The 19,650-nt window shown below is 41.4% G+C and overlaps 1 protein-coding gene across 2 annotated transcripts in view; it reads right to left on the bottom strand.

Annotated features, from left to right (window-relative positions):
• The window catches only part of LOC124619823 (malonate--CoA ligase ACSF3, mitochondrial), a 108,611-nt gene that overhangs the window by 66,800 nt on the left and 22,161 nt on the right, over window positions 1–19,650 (bottom strand). For both annotated transcript variants that reach the window (XM_047146427.1, XM_047146428.1), the window contains exon 2: window positions 18,295–18,674. In XM_047146427.1, the coding sequence (XP_047002383.1) occupies window positions 18,295–18,673 (379 nt within the window). In that variant the 5' untranslated portion in view covers window position 18,674. The remainder of the gene's footprint in view (window positions 1–18,294; window positions 18,675–19,650) is intronic.

Raw genomic sequence — 19,650 nt, 5'->3', positions numbered from 1 at the left:
TCTCAATCTAGTGCAGAGTGTTGTAATCCAGTTTTCTATGGCACTTAGTCAAACTTTAAGTACCTATATGACAACATTAATTACCTTCACAATATTACATTTTTGTTCTTTTTTCCTCAATGTAGAACAATAAAAAGCACATTGTTTACTAATATTTGTAACTTCAACTACGCCACACCATAGCTTCATCCCAAGCACTCTGCATTCTAAGTAGTGAAGAAGCTGCAATGGACTCTATGCAAAAGGGACAGTGATATTAGAAGAAGGCAAGATGCCTGTGAACACTGGTAGTAGTGTATTAGGGTTGTGTAAAGATCGATCAATAATAAAACTGCCCGTGAACCATAACATTTACTACACAAGTAGTGCCATCACACGTTCAGATGCTAGGGTGGACACACAGTTCTGGGTAGACTTGTAAATGATATAGACTGTGAGATGTAGCATGTTGGAAACCCTCCATCTGGTATGCCTTCTATGGTCATCGATAACCAAATTTTTTCCTGATTTTTCATTCAATTTTTAATACAGCTGCACATAAAATATGTGATATGTTCATAAATATTTCAAAGTGTTATTTAGGCAAAGTTCCATTTAAATTTATTATCCAGTTGGTAATATTGAACATTCTCATTTCAGTGATGCAATTAGTTTTGCTAGCTGTTTGATTAATTGAATGTTATGATCAACTGAAAGTTTTACAACACATAATGGGGAAAACTTTCCACACTAATCGGCGGAATCTGAAGTACTGTTAGTGTTCATTCAAAAACAGTCATCCCTCTCTTTCTGAGAACATACTTTTTCTAAATCAGATGATACCTCTCATTAATTGATTAAGCCACTAATTACAATCTTGCATAAGGTAAAATAATTTCAAAATGGTTGCCCAACTCTTAAGTAGGTATTTCCAACGAGGAAGCATAAGATGGTTCTACATACCATTATAACTTGTTAACCTTCAATGTTTTTCGTAAACCAGGAAGCAGTTAAGTCTTATAGTGCATTTAGAACAGTGAAATCTAATCCAGCCGATTTTCAAAATATTCCGTAGTTTCCGAGATTAACAAATATCTGTACGCTAGTCTTTAAATAGCCCACCCCACCCAGGAATCGCAAATCTGCAGGGTCTACTTGTAACGTTAACACCCCGTGTCAAAGAATGTACCTCGCTAGCATGATGCTAACATCTTCATGGTATTTAGTGACAATCTGGCTCTGGATGTGAATCGCATAACATCTGTGTTTAACTTAACTGTGAAAATCTGCAGCTGGAAATTAAACACGAAACAACTATGTCTGTTGGTATGACAAAGTCTCGTACAAGCTAATAACTGTACAACTTCGCAGGTAAAATATCACACCCGGTTAACATATATGCTGGCATTAAGTGATAATGTTACAGAAATTATATATAAAAACAAAGATGAGGTGACTTACCGAACAAAAGCGCTGGCAGGTCGATAGACACACAAACAAACACAAACATACACACAAAATTCAAGCTTTCGCAACAAACTGTTGCCTCATCAGGAAAGAGGGAAGGAGAGGGGAAGACGAAAGGAAGTGGGTTTTAAAGGAGAGGGTAAGGAGTCATTCCAATCCCGGGAGCGGAAAGACTTACCTTAGGGGGAAAAAAGGACAGGTATACACTCGCACACACGCACATATCCATCCACACATATACAGACACAAGCAGACATATTTAAAGACAAGGAGTTTGGGCAGAGATGTCAGTCGAGGCAGAAGTGTAGAGGCAAAGAAGTTGTTGAAAGACAGATGAGGTATGAGTGGCGGCAACTTGAAATTAGCGGAGATTGAGGCCTGGCGGATGACGAGAAGAGAGGATATACTGAAGGGCAAGTTCCCATCTCCGGAGTTCGGATAGGTTGGTGTTGGTGGGAAGTATCCAGATAACCCGGACGGTGTAACACTGTGCCAAGATGTGCTGGCCGTGCACCAAGGCATGTTTAGCCACAGGGTGATCCTCATTACCAACAAACACTGTCTGCCTGTGTCCATTCATGCGAATGGACAGTTTGTTGCTGGTCATTCCCACATAGAATGCGTCACAGTGTAGGCAGGTCAGTTGGTAAATCACGTGGGTGCTTTCACACGTGGCTCTGCCTTTGATCGTGTACACCTTCCGGGTTACAGGACTGGAGTAGGTGGCGGTGGGAGGGTGCATGGGACAGGTTTTGCATCGGGGGCGGTTACAAGGATAGGAGCCAGAGGGTAGGGAAGGTGGTTTGGGGATTTCATAGGGATGAACTAACAGGTTACGAAGGTTAGGTGGACGGCGGAAAGACACTCTTGGCGGAGTGGGGAGGATTTCATGAAGGATGGATCTCATTTCAGGGCAGGATTTGAAATATGCACATCGTTGTCTACCAACCCAAGTCCAACATAGCCCAGCTGTAACCAACACCTATTCGCCTTTTTTCATTCCAGATCTCCAGTTTCTTTCCGGTTCACCTTTATCTCTCCCCATATATTTTTATTTTCATTTTCATTTCACCTCATGTTACACTTTCCACCTTCTAATACCATGTCACCCTCACAACACCCCCACAATGACCCCATTAAGTTTTATTTACATTCCCTCCGCAAACATGCCTTCGCCCTAGCCAGATTACACTCCCATATTCTATTTTCTCAGGCTTGTCTGACATTTGGCATCACCCCCAAAGGCCTCACACTTAAAGTTCTCATCTCTGGCTGCAACCCTTCCTTCCATCAGTCCCTATACCAGTTCCAAACTGAACAATCCATTGCCCTCACCCACCTAATCCTTCACCTACACATCAACTCAGCCAATGAACATACCCGTCAACTCCTATCCTTAATAAAAGTCCTTAATCTTTCCTCTCCCACATCCACACCGGCTGTTCAGAGCATCCTCCTACAGGCCAACCGTAAATTAGAACAGCATGCCACCCTCCACCTCAAAAAACTATCCAATCTCCTGGTTTCCCACCTCCGGAAAGGCAACTCACTCACCCTTCACAACCTTTCCAGCAAACCTCAACCTCCTCTCATTGCACACAAACCCAGTCTCTCCCATCTACTCAATCTCCCACTTCCAGCTCCACTCCCTCCAAAACCTCAAAATTCCGATCAACACAATCTGGAACCACAACACCCTAATTCAGTAGTTAACCTTTCCCCCAAACCTCTCCCCCAATCCGAAACCTCTGTCCTATCCAAAGGCCTCACCTTCAGCCCCACTCCCAGATTCAACCAAACAGCCCTCGTCAAAGATTTACTGTCCTACACTCGTACTCTCTGCTGGAAGTATCACTTTGCCACGAAGAAAAATGATCCTAATCCTACTCCTAATGATCCGACTCCTCAAGACACCATCCAAATTGAACCCTGCCTGGAACAGTTCCGTCCTCCGTCACAGCGGGACCCACCTCCTCTTCCTCAAAATCACCCTCTCCAAACCTTCCAGGAATTTCTGACTTCCAGCCTTGCATCTCAATCCTTCTTAAAAAACCTTAATCCTACATCCAACATCACCACTGCTGAAGCCCAGGCTATCCGTGATCTGAAGGCTGACCGATCCATCGTCATTCTTCCGGCGGACAAGGGTTCCACGACCGTGGTACTTGATCGTCGGGAGTATGTGGCTGAGGGACTGCGTCAGCTTTCAGACAACACCACATACAAAGTTTGCCAAGGTAACCCCATTCCCGATGTCCAGGCGGAGCTTCAAGGAATCCTCAGAACCTTAGGCCCCCTGCAAAACCTTTCACCTGACTCCATCAACCTCCTGACCCCACCGACACCCCGCACCCCTACCTTCTACCTTCTTCCTAAAATCCACAAACCCAATTATCCCGGCCGCCCCATTGTAGCTGGTTACCAAGCCCCCACAGAACGTATCTCTGCCTACGTAGATCAACACCTTCAACCCATTACATGCAGTCTCCCATCCTTCATCAAGGACACCAACCACTTCCTTGAACGCCTGGAATCCTTACCCAATCTGTTACCCCCGGAAACCATCCTTGTAACCATTGATGCCACGTTCTTATACACAAATATTCCGCACGTCCAGGGCCTCGCTGCGATGGAGCATTTCCTTTCACGCCGATCACCTGCCACCCTACCTAAAACCTCTTTCCTCATCACCTTAGCCAGCTTCATCCTGACCCACAACTTCTTCACTTTTGAAGGCCAGATATACCAACAATTAAAGGGAACAGCCATGGGTACCAGGATGGCCCCCTCGTACGCCAACCTATTCATGGGTCGCTTAGAGGAAGCCTTCTTGGTTACCCAAGTCTGCCAACCCAAAGTTTGGTACAGATTTATTGATGACATCTTCATGATCTGGACTCACAGTGAAGAAGAACTCCAGAATTTCCTCTCCAACCTCAACTCCTTTGGTTCCATCAGTTTCACCTGGTCCTACTCCAAATCCCATGCCACTTTCCTTGATGTTGACCTCCACCTGTCCAATGGCCAACTTCACACGTCCGTCCACATCAAACCCACCAACAAGCAACAGTACCTCCATTATGACAGCTGCCACCCATTCCACATCAAACGGTCCCTTCCCTACAGCCTAGGTCTTCGTGGCAAACGAATCTGCTCCAGTCCGGAATCCCTGAATCATTACACCAACAACCTGAAAACAGCTTTCGCATCCCGCAACTACCCTCCCGACCTGGTACAGAAGCAAATAACCAGAGCCACTTCCTCGTCCCCTCAAACCCAGAATCCCCCACAGAAGAACCACAAAAGTGCCCCACTTGTGACAGGATACTTTCCGGGACTGGACCAGACTCTGAATGTGGCTCTCCAGCAGGGATACGACTTCCTCAAATCCTGCCCTGAAATGAGATCCATCCTTCATGAAATCCTCCCCACTCCGCCAAGAGTGTCTTTCCGCCGTCCACCTAACCTTCGTAACCTGTTAGTTCATCCCTATGAAATCCCCAAACCACCTTCCCTACCCTCTGGCTCCTATCCTTGTAACCGCCCCCGATGCAAAACCTGTCCCATGCACCCTCCCACCGCCACCTACTCCAGTCCTGTAACCCGGAAGGTGTACACGATCAAAGGCAGAGCCACGTGTGAAAGCACCCACGTGATTTACCAACTGACCTGCCTACACTGTGACGCATTCTATGTGGGAATGACCAGCAACAAACTGTCCATTCGCATGAATGGACACAGGCAGACAGTGTTTGTTGGTAATGAGGATCACCCTGTGGCTAAACATGCCTTGGTGCACGGCCAGCACATCTTGGCACAGTGTTACACCGTCCGGGTTATCTGGATACTTCCCACCAACACCAACCTATCCGAACTCCGGAGATGGGAACTTGCCCTTCAGTATATCCTCTCTTCTCGTCATCCGCCAGGCCTCAATCTCCGCTAATTTCAAGTTGCCGCCACTCATACCTCATCTGTCTTTCAACAACTTCTTTGCCTCTACACTTCTGCCTCGACTGACATCTCTGCCCAAACTCTTTGTCTTTAAATATGTCTGCTTGTGTCTGTATGTGTGGATGGATATGTGCGTGTGTGCGAGTGTATACCTGTCCTTTTTTCCCCCTAAGGTAAGTCTTTCCGCTCCCGGGATTGGAATGACTCCTTACCCTCTCCTTTAAAACCCACTTCCTTTCGTCTTCCCCTCTCCTTCCCTCTTTCCTGATGAGGCAACAGTTTGTTGCGAAAGCTTGAATTTTGTGTGTATGTTTGTGTTTGTTTGTGTGTCTATCGACCTGCCAGCGCTTTTGTTCGGTAAGTCACCTCATCTTTGTTTTTATATATAATTTTTCCCACGTGGAATGTTTCCTTCCATTATAATGTTACAGAAATGTTACACACTGGATGCAGTGATCTATTTTGGTGAATTTATTGAAAACTATAATTTGTACTATTAATTTCATATTTCTAACTCTGCATATTATGCCCCTGTGGTGTTCAACAAGTAGTGTGTCAGTGCACTGTAGCCAAGTTACTATATTGTGGAGAAGTTCATGGAAGGAGAGGTTTGATTCTTTTAACTATAGGAACTGTGTACTGTAAGACTGGAATGGGCCATCAAAAACTGTAAAGTGCAAATAAAGTGGGAAAGACTACTCAAATTTAATTGCTGTCTAAAGCACATTACTAGGCACTAACCTTTCTAAAGTCAGTACTATACTCAGCATATTACTTCATAAAATCAAGATATGAGACTTAAAGGCACTTGATATCAGCTGCAATACAGGTAAAGGGAATGTCGTAACTGTGCTGATAGCTTGCTAATGTGCAGAACACAGCACAGTACACTGGACTGAATGTCCTCGATGGGCACAGATGTAATTTCTGGCATACCCAAGGAAAATGCAACAGAGCATTCGGGTTATACAGTACATTAATGACAACTGATGGTATTAGATATTATCTCATACTCTTTGAAGGTGAGACTATTATCTAAGAGAAAGTATTAATGATAGAAAAGTTTAGCATTAACTAGTTATACTGACGTAACATGAATCAAGAGGAAATACAGGCAACCAGATCTTTACAATGAGAAATTTTCCAGTTCATTAAACTTAAAAATGTAACAGATGTTAATACAATGAATTATGTCATATAAATATCTAGTTGTGAAAACAAGAGGTGACATGAATTGTAATCATCACATCAACTCATCTACCTACATCTACATCATACTCCGCAGTCACCTAATGGTGTGTGGTAGAGGGCACTTCCGGTACTACTAACTGATTTACCCTTCCCTGTTCCATTCGTGAAAGGGCTGTGTGAAGGATGATTGCCAGCAAACCTCTGTATTGGTTATAATTTATCAAATTTTCTCACTGTCGTCATTATGCACAATGTATGTGGCAGGAAACAATATGTTTTCTGACACTTACTGAGTGCTCTGTCTAAGTTTCAACAGTAAACCTCTCTGTGATACATAATGTCTATCTTTTAACAACTGCCAATGTAGTTATTGAGCATCTTGGTAACACTCTCATACCAACCAAACAATTTTGAGATGAAACACGCCACTTCTCATTGGATCTTTTCTATCAGTTCTACTTGGTAAGGATCCCTTACTGATGAACAATATTCAAGAATCAGTCAAACAAGCAGCAGCATCACATAAGCTACTTTCTCTATGGATGTGTTACATTTCTTAAGATTTTCCTATGAATCTGTCTGGTGTCTGCTTCTCTTACTGTTTGTTTTATGTGACCATTCCACATAAGGTTGCTCTCGATTGTTACACCTACTGTACATATTTTACAGTACATACTGTTCCCATAGTTTATCATCAATAGTGTACTTGTACAGTAGTACATTTGTTTTCCCATGTATGCATAATAGATTACACATATTAATGTTCAGGGTCAACTGGCAGAGCGTGCACCATTCTCTCATGGAGAAACAGAGCAAGCTCACTTGCAGGTAATACAAACGGCAGGCTTTAATTAATTGGAAGGATACAGAAAAATTTATTTTTTAATATTTTTTTTTTATCCGCAAAAAGACTGCTTGCACCCCATATTAAAATAAGACTTCCATGTGCGGGGTTAAAATACTGTGAAATTAACGGGAGACATCAAGAGTTTAAGAGGGTGTGCTGAAAAGTAATGCCTCCAATTTTATGTGAAAACTCTTAACACTTTTTAAATAAAATAAATGTTATTAACAGTCTATACCTTTATTCTTCATGTCTACATATTTATTTCTTGACAGCCACAGACAGTGGTTTTGTGTGTGTGTGTGTGTGTGTGTGTGTGTGTGTGTGTGTGTGTGTGTATGTGTGTTGTCTAATTCAGAAGAAGGCTTTTTGGCTGAAAGCTTACTTGTTTAGCAGTCTTTTTGTTGTGCCTGTCTGTGACCAATATCTCCACTATATGGTGAGTTGCAATCTGTCCTTTATAATACCGTCATTTTTTATCCTGGATTTTCCATTGATTGATTTTATTTATTCCTCAACATAGTCACCCTGGTGCCAAACACATTCCTCCCAACGAGAGACCAGTTTACTGATACCATCACTGTTGAGTGTCTGAATTTCCCTAACAGTTATGCAACTCACATCTGCTTGCACTGTTTCATCACTATTAAAATGAAATCTTTGAAGGTGTTGTTTACATTTTGGAAATAGATGAAAATTGGCTGGAGCCAAGTCAGGATTGTATGGACGATAACTGATGACATTTAGCCTAAGGCATCAGACTGTTGTAGATGTCACAGTGCTTGTGTGTGGTCTGGCATTGTCATGATGAAGGAGAGGAAGCTCCATGCATGAACAAACTCTTCGAATACAAAACTTGACTAAAGCAAGCTGTTTCCCATCCACCAATATAGTTATTTTACAAACTGCCATGTTAAATGCTACAATTCGGAGCTCTTTAGAAGCAGTGGGCTGCAAATATGTGGACGTGACGCATTAAGAAGTACAATGTTAATAAAATTTGTTCTACTTAAAAGGATTTAAGATTTTTCACTTAAAAATTTGGAGACATTACTTTTCAGCACACCCTCGTACTGTCATGACAATGTTAGATAAAATACTGGAAAATTTCAAGTGGCAGACTAAAAACCACTAATTTCTCATTAAAAATCACTTAAAAATTCCTAGATGTGCTTTTTAGAACAAAATTTATGATCATTGTGCAAGCTACTATCTGCTGGGGTCTGAAAAGATAGAAGTAAACCAATTTAAAAAAAAACTGATATTTGTAACATTCATTTCCTTGTTGATTTTTGTGCTTTAAATGACTTATAAATTAGATCTACAACATAGAATAATGGGCCTAGCAACACAATCTTATTATTCTGAAAGATACTGTTCGGAGTCTCATGGAAGCTATGGATCAGACATTTTGTTGTACTAACACTTTGGTCAGGATGACAGCATACTCCCTGCTACCTTTTGTAGCCAATATGTTTCACTTCTGTCTCTTATTTATATTAAAAAAATTGTGGGGGAGACTGGGAGACAAGAAGGAAGTCACCATTCAACTTGACATACACAGAGCAATGATTGATGTCAATATGTTTTGTGCAAATAATACTTATCATTATTGCATGTTTCACAGCATGACAGTAAAGTGTAATTGTAATCAATAGGTTGTAAATCAACATATAGGTTATGTGATGTGGCTAAATAGTCCTGTATTTGTATTGTGATGCTACAAGTATTTTCTAAAATGTGAAGTACTGAAAAAGTTTCTTTAAATTATATTTTATTGTAAAGTAATTAGACGAACTCAGAAATGATTATAAATTTGTATGAAAATTGCAGTATAAAACTTGGATGATGGTCAGCAGTAAAGCAGCTACATTTACTCCAATGGTGGTCATGTGACCAAGTTTATAAGTAAGCATGCTCAGCAGAGCACGTGGTCTTTGGTCCTTGTCTTGGTAGGTTGTCGTTTGACCCACGTGTGTCCCGCAAATTCAACAAATTTTGGACTTCAATTTTGTGAACTTAGAGGTATGATTAACAAGAGGACTTGCATAGATTTTCAGACTTTCAATACTGATGAGATTTAATTAGTTCAATGATACTGTGCTGTAAATAATCACAATTTTAGTGAATATTACTGCTAAGAAATCGGAGTACTGCTAAAATTATCTGTTAATATTTATGAGGATGCTATTCACTACTCTGGATTAAATCTCACTTTGGCACAGAAAGGGGTGAATTATGCTGCCACGAAAATCTTTGGTCATTTGTCAAATAGTATTAAAAGTCTGATAGATAGCCAACCAACATTTAAAAGCAAATTAAAATAATTTCTGAATGACAACTCCTTCTTCTCAATAGATGAATTCTTAGATATGAAGTAGTAACTGTAATAAATAAATAAATAAAAATAAAAAATTAATTATTTGATTAATTATTTTGTGTAAAGAAAACTTATGTTAATGTGACATGTTCCACATCATTACGAAATGTCATATTCATGATCTATGGAACAGGGATTAATGTATGTATGAGGCCACCATCCATTGTCATTACAGCGCAGTGTTAAAGACCTGTGTAATAATTCAACTGATTCAAATACCATGTAACAAAATGTTGTAAAATATCAGTACCCTTTAGAATAATGGATCTAAATGTGGAGTATCATAGGGATAAACTCAATTTGCTGCAAGTATTTGTGGATGAGAATTCACCACACCTGTCAGTAATTACAGAACATTTAAGAAAATCTCATTTGTTGAACAATTCTGCAAAGAAGGAACAACTGAAATGGCTGGTGTTGTGGTCCACATAAACACCCATTCAAGCAGCTTAGTTAAACATAAAGTTATTGGTATGTACTGCCCACCAAATACAGTTACAGAGCGTTCAGTGCAGAAAGTTCCTAGGCGTTCACATAGATAACTGGCTCAACTGGGAATTCCACATACAGCAAAGACTAAAAAAGTTTAGCTTAGCAACATTTGCCATCCGAACAATCTCCAAAATCGGAGACATCAACGTATCAAAGTCTGCATATTTTGGCTACTTTCATTCATTGATGTGCTATGGAATAATCTTTTGGGGCAACTCACCACTTTCAAAAAAAATTTTTGTAAGCCAGAAAAAAGTAGTTCGAGTTATATGTAGTGTCCCTCCAAGAACCTCATGTCGAAATCTTTTTAAACAGTTAGGTATATTAACCACTACCTCACAATATCTCCTCTCACTCATGGCTTTCACTCTTCTCAATTCCTCTGAATATGAAACAAATGAGGCATACCATCATTATAACACAAGACGGAAAGGTGATATGCACTGTGAATGGAAAAATCTCTCTCTGGTACAAAAAAAGGGGTAAAGAACACAAGTACAAAAATCTTTAATGCACTCCCAAGTAATATAAAGTGTCTAAAAGAAAATAAACTGCTATTAAAAAAAAAGGCTATAGGAATTCCTACTGGAAAAATGTTTTTACACTTTAGATGAATTCTTCAACAGAGATAAATAATTTGAGTAGCAATTCAGATTATTTCCTTTGTCATTGTTATTTGTATTATTTTTTATCACTATTGTATTTTGGTATTGTATTGTTTATTATCTTGATTATATTATTGTATTGTACCAGTTTTGAATCATCCATCTACCATGTGTAATATACCAGTACCGGTATGTATTGTATTGTATGATATCTATATTGTATCTGCTTTGAATCGTTCCATATCCATGCATAATCACGCCATACTGGATCTATGGAATATGTATCTCAAAAAAATAAATGTGGTGTACAACCTTGATATACTTAACAGGACAATTAGTAAAACAGGCCCAACTGACCTCAGCATAGTTGGAGATTTAAGTATTGATGCAAACTCCTGCAGTATAATCTATTTGAAAATAACAGATATATTAAACTCATATAATCTCACAAATATAGTGAACTCTGATACTAGAGTAACAGGAAAATGACAAGAGGATAAGCTTCTCATTTCCTTGTTCCTCATCTTTCAGAAGAAGAATAGTTTGAGGGATACATAATGTGTATTTGAAAAAGTTGTAGTATCTGAATAGATGCTGCCGCTAAGTGGTACAACCTGCTCTTGGTGCATAGTCACTGTGATCCAATGGCCACCCGAGTAGTTACGTAATGCTGGGCCCTGAGCAGGTGAGGCAGTCAGTTGGTTGTGGGCATGTGAACAAGTACTACGCGAGGGAATGATTACTCTTACCTGGTGCTGATTTTACTGTCCAACTGATTTATGCAGTAGCTTGAGATCAACTTTGCTCGGTGTTCTGTTTCATGGTGACACCAGAATTTGCATTAAAGCCCAGTCTGAATCAATGACATTTGTGGGCAATGCAAGGAAATCAAGTCTGAATGCTGTTCTGCCAGGAGGACCAATAATTAGGCATACTTAAAAGATACTCTATCCAAGATAGAATTGATGGTATGTCATTTCTGCTAACTAAAAGCGATGTGGATAAAACTAGACTGGGCGTGGAGAGTAGCACTTTATAAGACCGATGTTCCATATTAACTCTTGTTGTTATGTTTGAACTGGTGCAGCTCACTTTACTAGAATAATATTAATCAAAATATCCACGGGTATGCTGCCGGTCTATAGTGTCCAACGGGTACAATATTTTGGCGATCATACATGTCACCATCGTCAGGTGAACTGACGGACTGAGCTCCTGTGAACGTGCCGGCACGGAGATCCGTACGCTATGGCTGCTCAGAGGGAACTGGGTTCGGTCGCGGCGGCGGCCGATTTAAATACCCTCCGCCCGCGGCGCGCTCCCTCCGCCGTCCGCGCCCCGTGCCACGGTCGCGCGGTGGAACAGATTGCGACGGCGACTGAGATGACATCGGTGTGATGGCTCTGTCCGCCGTGGTCGTCACAACTATACGCTTGCTCGATTTACTCTTGATTAACCCGATCGCTGGTTCCCAAGCCTTGCTAAGATTATAGCCATAGTCACGGTTTATGAGGTCATCATTGGTACGAATTTCGATGGCCTCTCTAACAACGCTGTCCCAGTATCTCGACGTCTGTACCAGAATCCTCGTGCGGTCATACTCCATGGCGTGATTTTCCGACAAACAATGTTCAGCGACCGCCGACTTGCTCGGATACATCAGTCGAGTGTGCCTCTGGTGTTCACGGCATCGATCCTCGATGGTACGCATCGTCTGACCAATATACGACTTGCCACACTGACACGGAATCTGGTACACGCCGGCCTTCATCAAACCCAGGTCATCTTTGGCGCTCCCCACCAGTGCATGAGTTTTATTTGGAAGACAGAACACAGTTCCGATCCGGTGTTTCTTCAGAATGCGGGCGATTTTCCCCGAGAGTGCGCCTGTGTATGGAATAAATGCAGTGCCTACCTCCTCCCTCGTGACTTCATCCATCTCAACAGGTTGTGCTGCAGTGGTTGGGCGGAGAGCACATTGAATCTGCCACTCTGAGTACCCATTTTTTCGAAATACAGTTCTTAGATGTTCCAATTCCTGGGGTAGACTCTCTGCGTCAGAGATAGTGCGCGCCCTATGTACTAGAGTTTTAAGTACCCCATTCCTCTGTGAAGGGTGGTGGCAGCTGTCTGCGTGCAAATACAGATCAGTGTGAGTAGTCTTCCGATACACCCCATGACCTAGGGTGCCGTCAGCCCTGCTCTTGACCAAGACGTCAAGGAAAGGTAATTTACCCTCCGTTTCAGTCTCCATAGTGAATCTGATGTTGGGGTGTATGGAGTTTAGATGTGTAAGGAAGTCAAGGAGTTTATCCATACCATGTGGCCCGATGACGAACGTGTCGTCGACGTAACGGAAAAAGCAAGTAGGTTTCCATACGGATGACGACAGGGCTTCCTCCTCGAAGTCCTCCATGTACAAATCCGCTACCACCGGTGAGAGTGACCTACCCATGGCGACTCCCTCCGATTGTTCGTAGTATTCTCCATTAAAAAGAAAATACGTGGAAGTCAAGACATGCCTAAAAAGTTCAGTGGTCTTCTCGTCAAACCTCTGACTAATCAATTCTAGTGACTCTCGCAGGGGGTACCCTCGTAAACAAGGAAACGACGTCAAAACTCACCATGGTATCTGACTTATCCAACCTGAAGCTATCAAGGCGTTTAACAAAGTCCACGGAATTACGGATGTGATGAGGGCATTTACCCACATAAGGACTTAATATTCCCGTCAGATATTTGGCCAACAAATATGTAGGTGCCCTGATGTTGCTGACAATGGGGCGTAATGGTACCCCCTCTTTGTGAACCTTCGGGAGTCCATATAGTCTAGGCGGTACCGGACCTTGGGGTAACAATTTCGTAGCGTCACCCTCCGGTAAATCTGCGTCCTTGAGAAGCGCCCTCGTCTTGTTCTCCACCTTCTTTGTAGGGTCAACGCTGATCTTCCGGTAGGAATCGTCATTTAGCAGGCTCTGTATCTTATCAGCGTAGTCCATATGGGAGACAACAACTGTAGCATTGCCTTTGTCAGCCGGTAAGACAACAATTTCAGAGCTCTCCCTCAGATCACGAATGGCCGCCCTCTCTTTACTGCTGATATTTGGCTTCATCGGCTTGGATTTCGTCAACGCACGAAAAGTTTCACGATGTATTTCCTCGGCTGATTCTGGCGGAAGTCGAGCTGCAACCTGTTCAACAGCACTAACAATTTCTGCGACCGGAGTGAACTTGGGGGTGGGAGCGAAGTTGAGACCTTTCTGCAAAACCGAGACCGCATCATCACTCAACACCATGCCACTCAAATTGATGACAGTCTTGCACGGAACCTGCAGAGATGGTTTGTCAAGGAGACGTAAGAACTTAGCTGTTTGACGTCCCGTAGCCTTCTTATGGGCGGAATCAGCTGACACCCAGGTGACACCATCAATCCAATCCCAGGAACAAGAAGTTAACTTACTAGCCAGTTGCAAATGTAGTTTGAGTAATTCCTGTGAGATAAACTCAAGGCTCCGGCGGGTGAACTGCACTCTCTCAGATTAGTCAGAGGTTTGACGAGAAGACCACTGAACTTTTTAGGCATGTCTTGACTTCCACGTATTTTCTTTTTAATGGAGAATACTACGAACAATCGGAGGGAGTCGCCATGGGTAGCCCACTCTCACCGGTGGTAGCGGATTTGTACATGGAGGACTTCGAGGAGGAAGCCCTGTCGTCATCCGTATGGAAACCTACTTGCTTTTTCCATTACGTCGACGACACGTTCGTCATCGGGCCACATGGTATGGATAAACTCCTTGACTTCCTTACACATCTAAACTCCATACACCCCAACATCAAATTCACTATGGAGACTGAAACGGAGGGTAAATTACCTTTCCTTGACGTCTTGGTCAAGAGCAGGGCTGACGGCACCCTAGGTCATGGGGTGTATCGGAAGACTACTCACACTGATCTGTATTTGCACGCAGACAGCTGCCACCACCCTTCACAGAGGAATGGGGTACTTAAAACTCTAGTACATAGGGCGCGCACTATCTCTGACGCAGAGAGTCTACCCCAGGAATTGGAACATCTAAGAACTGTATTTCGAAAAAATGGGTACTCAGAGTGGCAGATTCAATGCGCTCTCCACCCAACCACTGCAGCACAACCTGTTGAGATGGATGAAGTCACGAGGGAGGAGGTAGGCACTGCATTTATTCCATACACAGGCGCACTCTCGGGGAAAATCGCCCGCATTCTGAAGAAACACCGGATCGGAACTGTGTTCTGTCTTCCAAATAAAACTCGTGCACTGGTGGGGAGCGCCAAAGATGACCTGGGTTTGATGAAGGCCGGCGTGTACCAGATTCCGTGTCAATGTGGCAAGTCGTATATTGGTCAGACGATGCGTACCGTCGAGGATCGATGCCGTGAACACCAGAGGCACACTCGACTGATGTATCCGAGCAAGTCGGCGGTCGCTGAACATTGTTTGTCGGAAAATCACGCCATGGAGTATGACCGCACGAGGATTCTGGTACAGACGTCGAGATACTGGGACATGTATGATCGCCGAAATATTGTGCCCGTTGGACACTATAGACCGGCAGCATACCTGTGGATATTTTGATTATCAAATACGCCAAGAGAAACTCAAGAATTAGAATAATATTGTTTAACTCTGAGACACTGACTTCAATTAATGATTCTAGTGCTAAGTTTACTAAATAGAAACTGAATGAACTCTGTAGTATCTGAGCGTCACTGTGGCAGCACTTGGTAACACGGTGATTCCGTGGGTACGTATAATTTGCACAATTATGTTAGTAACTTTACTGTCCATTACGTTTGCTGTTTGAATATCTGGCCCGTTCTTGGGGTCAGTGACAGTACTGTAAGCTGTTATACATAGCCTTTATGCAACAAGTGGAAGTACAGTTCTAAATTTGTAAGTTTTTGTCCTGTTAATGTTTTTAATATTTACTGGTTTCCCTGGATGCGGCTGAGTTATTTCTTGAGAACAGTATTCACTGAATTAATACAAGTGAATGTTCTACATGTTTCAGTTAAGAGATTTTAAATGAAGCACTGGGTTCTAAACTGAACTTTTTATTAGGGATATGCACCTCTGTAAACAGTACCTTGTATAATAAGGTTATCATTTTATTGATGTTACTGGAGAATTTACATCCTTATTCACCTAAATGATATGGTAGAGCAAGGAAGTGAAGATAACCTAAGCGAATTGATTAGAGGCTGTGTAAATTGTAGTACTGCCCAAGGCTAATGTTGTTCTCTTTTCAGATGAGCCTGATCTATTGGCATTATAACTTATTTAGTGACTGATCTGAAACTAACACGAAATCTTGTGCTCACCACGGTCTCATTCCAAACCATTGTTTATATACATACTGAGTGGACTTAGCGAAAAATGTTTGTGGCATTTGGTCATCAGGCCACCCACTCACTTAACCAAAATAAGTTTTTTTTTTTGTGGCTGGTTAATGTTATTTATTAATTGACTAATTACATGAAAGTATTATTTTGCTATTTCTAGAACTCACTCCACATTATCTGTGGAACAACGGAGACACAGATGATTTCTGGAAAGTAGTAGTATCTGTCAATAATAATAATAATAATAATAAGTCTTTTGCATGACTGCCTGTGTAGTTCTGTGGTTAGACTCCCTTACTAGTGATATGATTGTTTCCAGTGATACCCTCAAATTTTTCTCAGGTGTAAAAGTTTGTAACCAGGAATATTGGGCCTCACAGTGCCAACTGGAAAGCTGTTAAAACATACAAGCAATGACACTGACATGCAAGTGGTGATGAAGGTCTATCGAAAAGGTCCTGCGGCGAACTGAGAGGTATAGCAATAATTTACGATCATTCATGCATCACAGATGCTAACCTGCCTCTTACAAACTACTTCAATTTATTCACATATCAAGCTATGAAAAGGTATGTGTAACATTTACATCAAGTCAACAATTTATGTCACACATATTAAAAGTATGGACTGCTTAAATCAGCAGGTATGGTATAACCATTTGTGGCAAACACTTCAAAATGAAGCTCTTCAGAGCTGACTTAACATAAAATAAGATCAGCCACTGGGAACACAATCCATCACGTGAATAAAATTCTAATCAAAAAGTGAGGGACAGAAATCAAAACACATAAAAGAAAATTCATTTAGGTGTGCATGCTGGTGGGGAGAAGTAGGAACGCCTTCAGATAATTTAGAAGCACACAAAACTGGATAGCAGAAATACAATGGACGTGAAAGCAACATTAGTCAGGGCACAAGAAAAAATTCCAGAAATAGACCACCACTGACATGAAATATTACTCCCAGTAATTTGTAAGAAACAGTTCTTAAAGATTTGTATATTAAATTTGTGCATGTATTGATTATAAACTTGAGTCAGAAAGGTGAAAAAGAAAAGTTAGTATGGTTTTGAAATGAGACACTGGATACAAATATTAAACCTGTCATGGACAGTCAGAAGACATGATCCCCCCCCCCAATAAAAAAGGCAGGATTGAGGATCTGTGTAGAGCAGGAGAAACAAGAAACCTAACCTGAACATCCACTGCTAGGCAAAACAAAAACCTTCCCCTAATATTTCTGGGAGGACAGGTGAGCCAGAATTATTCTTACTGGGGGTGGGGGGAGGGGGAGTGACTCCAACAAAAAATAAAACCTATGAATACAAAACAAAGTTTGAGGTAACCCATGCAAATAAGTAACATTGAGACAAGACACACTACGTTACTGTGAGAAATTGCTGCACAGAATAAAAGGAATGTGCCACACAGAAGCCCTTCGATCCAGATTTGAAAATCTGGGTAACTCCTCCCCCATACTGATTTGCAGTTGACTGAGGGAACAGGGGAAGGATGAGGATGATGATAGGAATGCATGGATGGGATTAAAGCTGGCAGAAAATACAAGAGCATCAAGGGAACAGTTTCGAAAGAGAGAAAGTAAGAAAGAGACCACCAACTGTTGGGATGTGGAGGAGGAGGAGCATGAGATGGTGACGATGCTACAAAATCTAAACAATCATTAAATACAGGATTATCATATACAAATTTTACGCAAAATATGCTACAAAATCTAAACAATCATCAAATACAGGATTATCATATACAAATTTTACACAAAATATATGAAGCCCAGTATCATGAGTAACATCACTGTCAGTGTATTGCTTATTAAATGAGTAGGAGTGAATCTTTTGAGCACCATAATAAGATTAAGTAAACTTGATTAACACAGAAAACAAACAGGTGCAAGACAACAAACCATGGAAAATCGTAAATTAAACATGAGCTGTTTCCAGTATTGAGTACCACTAGCTCTGTGAAAATATGTACTGTACACACCTGTTTGACCACTCATCCAACATGCCCACTGAATAATAAGATAAGTTGCTTCATTGCCAGCCAGGAATGCAACTCGTTCACCACGTCTTCCGGCAAATGAGTCTGTAAGCTGATCAGCTAACTGTCGGCTACTGAGGAATAATCCACGGTATGTGTACTCTCCGTAGGCATCCCTCAGAGCGATTGATTCAGCAGGGAAAGACAGTGCTTGCCTGAAAACAGGTACCACTGGAAGACGACCTTGCTGTTCTGCAGAGGTTTTAGTTAATGTGCACAGGTCCACACTTGGCTGCTGAGAGTGCAGCTGCTGAAGGTGCGTACAGCTCACAGCTGACAACGGAGTTAAACGGGACAATGACTGTCGCAGTAAAACAGACATCCTGCAACATAAAGCACACTGATAAACTTTCAATATTTACCTTTACAGTGACAAGAATTCTCTAAAGCAGCAGTGCATGAACACACACATGTTCAATATTTTCATTTGAGACTCTTAAGGGACTACTGTCATTGATACAATTTTTGAAACTGTTCATGCCACAAATGACTGTTCACAAGCACTACAAAAAGTTGGGCATGATAATCAATTTTGTATAGCTCAGGTGAAGAAATGGCCACAAAACTTTTGAAATAAAACAAAATGGCTTGTTTAAGTCAATGTATAAGAATCTGAGCTTTTCTGATCTATGGTCTATAAAGTGATGCACATAATATCTGAACTATACACACATGCATTCCAAATGTCATTCACTACTGTGGCAAAAGTTATCTACTGAACTAATTTACTTGCAGTTCTTCCCTCATCCTCAAACATGTGGGACTCCCGCAGCTTGAGGTCTATGTGACCAAAACTATCCTTAACCTTGTCCAACATATCCGTTTCCCTCCCTGAATAAGTGACAAATAGTTCTGAAAGTTAGGTATAGTATTTTTAACTTATTTAAGTGTTTATTCACAGTACTTGGAAATTTGTCTCTTGAAGGTAAGTACTGGACACACATTCTGTCTCTTTGTAATTTCAAATGTTTTAATTACAATGTCTTGCTTCCTCATAACTATATATACATACTGTGTTCAAAACAAATTTAAATCTATCCATCCTCTTTTGATTATTATTTTTTTACACAAGAGAAACTTTTATAGTCTATCCAGATATAAAGGCTAAAAAGGCTTCTTTGGCATCAAGTCAAATCTCCTTCCTAACTCACCTGTCTTTTTAATTACTACTGCAACTACAATAGTAGATGTTGATATTTGCAATGGTGACAGTTATCCAGTGTATGCTGCAGTGTCATCTAACTTCCAGTAATCATTTAGCAGATTTTGTGGAAACAACGTGCAGCCACACAATGACAA

This window comes from Schistocerca americana, chromosome 6 (assembly GCF_021461395.2).
Source record: "Schistocerca americana isolate TAMUIC-IGC-003095 chromosome 6, iqSchAmer2.1, whole genome shotgun sequence".
Taxonomy (NCBI): Eukaryota; Metazoa; Arthropoda; class Insecta; order Orthoptera; family Acrididae; genus Schistocerca; species Schistocerca americana.
The sequence above is the reverse complement of the archived record's forward strand: the minus strand, read 5'-3'. Positions and strand labels throughout refer to the sequence as shown.